The sequence below is a fragment of the Balaenoptera physalus genome, assembly GCF_965194825.1.
Source record: "Balaenoptera physalus genome assembly, chromosome: 9".
Lineage (NCBI taxonomy): Eukaryota > Metazoa > Chordata > Mammalia > Artiodactyla > Balaenopteridae > Balaenoptera > Balaenoptera physalus.
In genome coordinates, this window is record NC_138888.1 from 2,084,842 (window position 1) to 2,092,516 (window position 7,675).

Here is a 7,675-nt window from a genome sequence, read left to right on the forward strand (position 1 = left end):
AAGCCTGCCTGAGAAAACAGGTTTACCTGCTCCAAACGCTCTCTATTTCCGGAGAGCTCTCATTCCTCAGGAACGCAGGTGCCTGTCACCTGTCAGCACTAGATGCTGCATAGCAGGTGCAGAGTGCCAGCCTCCGCAGGCCTGCTGGGCGGGGCTGGTCCAAGGCCGGTGACTCGGGGACTCAGGGGAGGCGGAGGAGGGTAGGGTGACACTGAGGGTGGGAGGGAAGACCCCTTGACGGTCCCCAGACACCTTCCCCCGGCAGTGACTTGCTCTATCCGCCCGGCTGGCCCGTGTCTCTGGGGGCCCAGCAGCATCCTGGCCTCCCTCCAAGTCAGGCACACACACGGCCTGGCCGGTGCCACCCTCAGTTCCACACTCTCTGCTTCCAGGATCCCCAGAGCCCCAGGCACGTGTCCTCTGGGCACCTCCCTGCGTCCAGGGCCCCCTGAGCCACCGCTTCCCCAGGGAGCCACGGCCCTGCTGATGAGGCGCCTCGTCGGGCTGTGTGATGAGGAACCACCCTTCTGAGTTCCTGCCGAGGCACTTCACAGCGTGACCACCCTGCTCACGCCGAGTTGGGGTACTCAGGGCCAGAGCTTAGGAGTCCTGCCCCCAGTTCCCGGGAAGCCCTTCAAAATGACGGCTTAGAGCTGAGCCCTCAAAACTGGGTGCCCTCCACCCCGATCACCGCACAGGTGAGAGGTCCTTGCCACCCTGCTGTCTCCCCTGCTGGCTGGGGACCTGGCCTGGGGGCTGCTCCCCAGCCCATTGCCCTTCCCCCACCCCGCCCGGGATCCGGGATCTGTAAGGAACAAATCTGTGACTCTGCTTCCTTTGGGTGACAGTACTGAAACTGCGCCTTCAATCAGAATGACCCTCGGGTTTTCTTTTGCCCGAAGTGGGAGCTCGGATGCTCAGGGAGCTGCGGGGGGGGCCAGCCGGGTGGTGCCCCGCCCCCTCGCTCTCAGGTCGTGCTCTGCACGGTTTTCAGTTCAGTCGAGCAGCTCCGGGCCCAGCGCAGGCTGCCTCATCTCTCCTGCTAGCCTCAGACTCGACAAGTCCCGTCGCCGGTCGGCCCGTCTCCCTTCCCGCGCTCCACAGAGACGTGTGTTGGGGGGGGTTGACTCGAGTTTCCAATATTAGAGGAAATAAGCAAACGCCATCTTCTCCCGGTTTCTCTGGGGCTCCTTCGGAGGGCCAAGCGTGAGTCCCTGCTGACGCCTGGTCTCAGCCTCCAGACACAGGAGAACATGTTTCTACTGCTTGAAGCCCCCAGCCCATGGGAAATCGTTTCAGCAGCCCTGGGAAACGAATACACTAGGTAAAGTGTGAAGAAAAGCATATTTAGAAAGCTTGTCACCTGAATTGATGTTTATGACCTATTCTAAATAAAGGTGCACTGATGCCCAAACTCGTTTTTAGAACAGTCCCTCAGCCTCTTCTGGTCAAAGGACCCGCCGTCCCCCAAGCTCCCAGAGGAGACTGCTGGGCATTTATGAACCCCTGCACGGATGGTGTAAAGGAGGGAGTGCAGCTGCAGCCCGGCCTGGTGCCCACGAAGGATGGCAGTGATTTGTCTCCCGAGCTCACACGTTGAACCTGGTAGAAATACCTCCTCCATGCTGGTGCGCCCTCGGCCCCAAGTTTGTGGTTTCAGCTGTGGATGCGCAAGTCCTAGAGAGCCTGCCTCACCAGGTGGGGTCAGGGCTTGGCCGTCTGGACGCAGAAAAGCTCTCCAGGCCATTCTGATGCCCCCAGAGGTCAGAACATGCTGCGGAGTCTCAAGCCTTGCAGAGCTGAGGGACCCCCGATGCCAGCTGGCCCAGGCCGGCCGCCCAGAATCAGAGCTCGCCCACCTTCAACTACAGCCCATATTTGCAGGACGTCATGAAGTGGAAGGAAGCTTTCTAAATGATGGAGGGCAAGGAAACAACTCAAACAATGTGTTAGAAGAAAGGCTTGATTCCCTCCTTCCTCTCTCCGTAGGAGATATTTCAAAATGCTAGTCACCATCACGGACTTAATTAACAAAAGGGTTCTGTTTTCTCTTTTTTGTTATGCTTATTGCTTTTGTCAGCTTTTGAATAATTATAATTTGCTCTGATTTCTTCTTATTCCAAATAATTTTTCTCTTTTGTACTTCCTTCCATGCCCATATTTTGCATTCTTTTTCTGAAGAAGAGCCCCCCCGATTGTGTCAGGTCCAGACCCTCCAATCCTGGAACTGCCCCTCCTCGTGGAAAGCACAGGACCAGGAGGGGCGAGGGGTGCAGGGGGGCCCATCAGGAAACAACGTGGCCGCCCCGACCCCATGAGAGTCCTGAGAGCAGAAGGGAAAAGAAAGATTTTTAGCAGCGGCCACGAGTGTGGAACCTTGGGGAGTGGCAGCAATGTCAAAGAAGAATTTTAAGGAGTGCTGCTGAGAATTTTGCTTGTATTTCCGCCTGGGGGTGGGTGGAGGTGTTTTGGCCGGAGGAGGAGGAGGATGGGAGGCAGAGAAAGATAGAAACACAGAACTTAAGCATGTTTAAAACTTTCATTTTTCCAGCAGCTGGACTTTGCTGCTCGAATGTTACTTTAAACCAAGATTGAGCCGCGTGGGACCTGGGTTCTTTCGGGTTAGTTCTGATCGAAGGTCAGGACCATTCCTTTCTCTGCGGGACTCCCTGGCGCCCAGCTGCCTGACCCGAGGTGCGTCTTTGCCCCCCTGCACCCCTCCCCCACCCCGAGGAGGGTCCCAGACTTCTCTCTCCCAGCCTCACGCTGGGCGCCCCCTCGGTCCTGCTGGTTCGGTGGCTGGCCCTGCAGTGAGTCCGGGCTGCCCGTGTCCTTCCAGGCCCCCCCTTCCCGCCCTGGGAGAGAATGATGTCCTTACCTGTTCTGTGTCCTTTTCTCTGTACCTATGTTGGCCAAACGCCCTGCTCCGCGCAGTACCGTGCACCTGCAGGTAGAAGACGCGGCTGTGTCATGGGGTGGGCAGCAGCTCTCGGTCTGTGTGTGGAGGCTTGCGGAGACCCCCTCATGGACGGGCCACTTCTGGTGCCCTCCTGTTTCCCCAGAGCCTGGCTCACAGCGGGTCTTCTCCCCAAGGGCAGGACCTAAAACTCTTCTGCTGGTGTGCTCAGTGGAAGGAAGGGGTCGCAGCCCCCGAGTCACGGATGAGGCCCCGGGAGGGCGTCTCCTGTCCGCGGTCACCTGGCTGGTGACCTGGGACAGCAGCCCCTGCCGCTTCCCCGCCTCTCTCCTCCCTTTCCAAAGGTCTCAGAAGGAATCCAGGGATCAAGACTTGACTGTACCGTGTCCTTTGGGTGGTGTAAACCTCGTGGAGCGTCCCGGACCGTGTGTGTTTTGGAGCAAGTTCTCAGGCACGTCCAGTCTTTTGTGCATTGGGACAAAAGGTAATCGCCTCCTCTGGGGCTGCGTGCAGCTTCGCTCTGACCCTGGAGTGGGCAGCCCCAGGTGCATGCATCCCGAGAGCAGGCAGCCCATGAAGACCCAGGGCTGGCGCTGAGGGCAGTCGCAAGTCAGGCGACCAGCTGGTAGGGGATTCACGTTGTCTAGGGACACAGCGCGCTGAAGGGAGCCTGGGTGCGAGGTGCCCCTCTGGGGGATGGGGGGGGCGGTCCAGCGGGCAGGCCCTGAGAGCTTTGTAACAAGTGATGGGACCGGAGGGAGGGCGAAGTGCTTCTGGGAGCTGGTCTGGACTGGGGCCAAGCCTACCAGCCTCAGGGCTTTTCTGCACCCACGGCAGGTGTGAATAACGCTGATGGCACCTGCGGGGTCCCAGGTGCTAAGAGGGGACCTGGACCCCATTCTCCCACCGGAATGAACTCATCACCCCAAGTTCACCGGGGAACTGTTCCCCTTGTACAGCACCAGCTTCCTGGTGGTGGGAGCCATGGTGCTGGTCTTGCAGGGATGCTGTGGGATCGAAAGAGCTCACTTGTGTCAAGGTCCAGGCACTCAGCTGGCGCTTAACGAGGATGGCGTGGTGACCCCTCGTGGGCTGCTGCCTTCCTGCTTCTTCCTGGCAGCCCCCAGCCGTGGTCCTTGGGACACAAAGTGGACTGAATCACCACTTCCAGAAGGCGGGGAGCATTGGACCCTGTTCCCGAGACTCTCCATCAGTAGGTGCTACGCCGTGGTCCCTTCCGTCCTCCTGAAATTGCCCTGCAGCACGACCCCACCGGTCCGCTCACCATCCAATGCACCCACTTCAGTGCCCAGCACATGTGTGGACTTAGGCCCCACTGGAAACGCATCAGAACAGCGAGGGGAGGTTGCATCTCCATCCAGTGGGGAGGGACTGGGAGGCAGCTGTCACGAAGGCCCGGGCACCCCAGCTCGGCTCTGCCACGTAAACTTCTCCCAAGTGGTGAGATCTGCCCGGGTGGCAGCAGGGACCCTGAGCGAGGCCCAGCCCCCACCCCCTGCTGCCAAGAAGCGGAGAGCTGCCTCCGGGGGGCCTCCCTGGGGACGGGCCCCGGTTGCCCCCGGCTCACTGTGGGCCAAGGAAAGGTGTTCTCAGGTGAAACTCGGTCTGTTGGCACCCGGGTTCTCCCAAGTGTCCTTTGGCAGGGGCCCCAGCTCCCACTGGCTCTAACGATGGACAGCTCGATTTAGGGGAAACGTCAGGGCCAGCGGTCAGAGTGTCGCCGTGCTGCGTCTCCTCAGTCACGGTGGGGCTTGCCTGTGAGGCTGACACCACCTCTGTGTCACCAGCCAGGACACGGAGATGCCGGGAGGTTACGGACTCCCCAGGTGTGTGCAGCCACTAAGTAGCCAAAAGCCCCCTTCACTCCAGGGTCCCGCAGTCAAATTTGTGGTGTATGTGTGTGTCTATGAATGTTAGAGGGTGGTATATAGGGAATATTTCGACAAGCAAAAGTGCTTTTAAATTATGCCTAATTTTTCTTCAGTAGCCACATGTAAGTTCACGGATACATTAACTAATAGGTTCTCCCCTCCCTAATTTATGTTATTCTCAGCCCTGCAAGCATTTCCCACCCACCCCCGTCCCAGAGAGTGCCCAGGGAGCTCGTGTTTCCTGCCCCGAGAGGCGTCCACCAGAAGCAGATGAGCGGTCCAGCTGCGGGTTCGGTGGAGATGGGCACCTGCGGGCGCCCCTGCGCGCGGGCGTTCTGAGCTGCCCGTGGGGGTGAGCTGACCCCCACCGGATCAGCCGCTGGATACAGGCCGCTCGTCTCCCCTGAGGCCTTTGAAACATTTGCTCTCAGGAAAAAAGTGCTAGTGATGTATCTGCCCCCCGCACCTCTACTCCAGCTTCTCAGGGTGGCCGTATTAGTGGGACCCTTTTGGATGCAAATGAATGAAACCCGGTCACCCTGGTTTAAGGGGCACGGAGGGTCCCAGGGGCCCTGTCACTGCGCAGTCTGGGGGCGGGTGGCGTCCCTCGGCCTGGCGCACTGGCCCAAACTGGGCAGCACGAACACCTCCCTCCTTCCCCAGAGCCCACCACACTCCCCTGCTCCTGCCCCGCGCTGCCTGGTGGTTTTCCCCTCAGCGGGCTCTCTTCGTGGGGAGGGTCTTCGTGGGGAGGGTCTTCGTGGGGAGGGCTTTCCTGGTGGCTCCGGCTCACAGCTCCCTGGTCTGCGGTTCCAGTTCAAGCAAAGGTGGTCAGCGCTGCCCTCTCCTGAATCACGTCTGCGCTTTCAAGCCAGAGGAAAGCCGTGTCCCCTGGCTGGGCCTCGCTACATGGGCACCCCGGGGCGTCAGGAGGAGCTGGTCAGCCCTGGGGGAAGATGACGTGTCTTTTCCAACGGGAGGGACAGCGGGGACTGGCCCGGTGGCCCACCTCTTCCTCTCAGAGGCCTTGAAGGCCTGCAGGGAGGCCAGGAGTGCTCACATCTGCTGGCCATCGGTGGGGGCAGGGGGGCGAGCACCAGATTTCCTTCCTGCTACATTCGAAATGGGGCTTTCGTCCATCACTGAGAAGTCTTCACAGGGCACCTGCTCTGGGCCCAGCCCAAGCGGGGCCGGCACCGAGGAGATGCAGGTCACAGCTGTGCTGCCCTCAGTGTGATGCCAGCCGCATGTGAGGCATGCTTTCCAGCAGCCTCACTGAAAAAGTAAAAGGACAGGGAGATCAGCTCGGTGCTTTGTGACCACCTAGAGGGGTGGGATAGGGAGGGTGGGAGGGAGACACAAGAGGGAGGGGATATGGGGATATATGTATACGTATAGCTGATTCACTTTGTTATACAGCAGAAACTAACACACCATTGTAAAGCAGTTATACTCCAATAAAGATGTTAAAAAAAAAAAGTAAAAGGAAACAGGTGAGGTCAGTGTCTATAATGTATTTTATTTAACTTAGTATGTCCAAAGTATTATCACGTCAACATTTTGACACAGCAATTTCAATAATGATCAGTTTGCAACAATTATTAACCAGCGCCATGCATTCCACTCTTGGAGGCCCAGGGTGGTGCCCACCCGCCGCCCATCCATCAGCTGAGGCATCCTTCAAGGGCTGCGTTGCTCTGCAGGGACGGCGGCTTCTGCGCTGGAGCTGCAGGCTTTCATTCTGTTGGGAGGCGAGACAAGTTCGCAGGAAGTCCAGCTGCAGGTCCCAAACCACCCGGGTCGGCACGCCTTACTCCACGTCTCCCGTCCTGGGGACACCTGCTCACAGGTGGGCTTTCGTGCATCTCAGCCAGCGGAGAGGCAGGGGGCACCTCCCCTGGTCTGGGGGCTCCACCAGCTAGCTGGGCTCTGCGCCGCGTGGCCCTCATCCAGCAGGACCTCACTTCCGCTGCACCTGACAGCCAGGTGAGGTTGCGAAGGGCATGGTGTCCTGAGGGCGCACACAGGGGATTCGGGCGGAGTCAAGCCGCCCGGTGCAGAGGATGAGTCTCTGTGCCCAGTGCCCGCCGTCCTCGGATGTTTCTGCAGATCCCTGAGACCCTCCAGCTTCCTCCCTCCTGGCTGCTCCCACCCACACCCTGAACCTGCGCTCCCTCCCCCAGTCCCCTCGGGGCCGGTCGTGTGCCCACCACACTGCCCAGCGCCGGACACCGACAGCCCCCCGGCTGCCCCCTGCCCAGAACCACGTGCAGGGGGCTGTGTGAGCAGGTGTCCCCAGGGACAAGGCGGGGGAGGGAAAAGACAGGAAGCAGGCGGTGTCCACACCCGCCGGCGCTGCCACCCCAGGGAGTCTCACTGTCCCTCCTCATGGCGGGGACGGGCTTCCTTCTCGTTCCCGCCGTTTTCCTTGGGCACAGGGTATTCGTCAATGCATCCCAGGTATATGCACCACAAATTGCACACACACACAAGCACACAGCAGTTTCTCTTTTCATAACTGAGACCTCTCTTTAAAAAAAAAAAAATCTCTTTTTTCTGTAAAGTCCGTAGCCTGGAACTTTTTTCTTTTGGAGAACTGGGGGCCTGTTGGAGTGCTTGCTCAAATTAAAGGTGATTCTCTTTTCCAGAAAATTCTGCTCTTTGCCATTCTGCCCATCCCGCTGCCACCAACCAAACACAGAAATGATCACATTTGGCTTTCTTTTTTTTAATTTGCATTTTTTGAGTTTCCTTCAAACTGCTTCCTCGGAGCAGTTAGATTTGACCAGCGTGGGACGTGAAGCTCCCCCTCCACCCCCAGAGGGAGACGGAGGTCCTGGCCTGACTGTGGCACCTGGTGGGGACT

General features: G+C 58.9%; 1 protein-coding gene across 1 annotated transcript; it reads left to right on the forward strand.

Annotated features, from left to right (window-relative positions):
• Positions 1 to 2,732: 2,732 nt before the first annotated feature.
• Positions 2,733 to 7,094, forward strand: LOC309666576 (uncharacterized protein; the record flags this gene model as incomplete). Its single annotated transcript, XM_082474045.1, has 7 exons — positions 2,733 to 3,401; positions 4,038 to 4,360; positions 4,726 to 4,764; positions 4,992 to 5,161; positions 5,832 to 5,884; positions 6,659 to 6,795; positions 6,993 to 7,094. Exons 1-7 carry the CDS (start codon positions 2,906 to 2,908, stop codon positions 7,092 to 7,094), a joined length of 1,320 nt encoding a protein of 439 aa, XP_082330171.1. The 5' UTR covers positions 2,733 to 2,905.
• Positions 7,095 to 7,675: the final 581 nt, after the last annotated feature.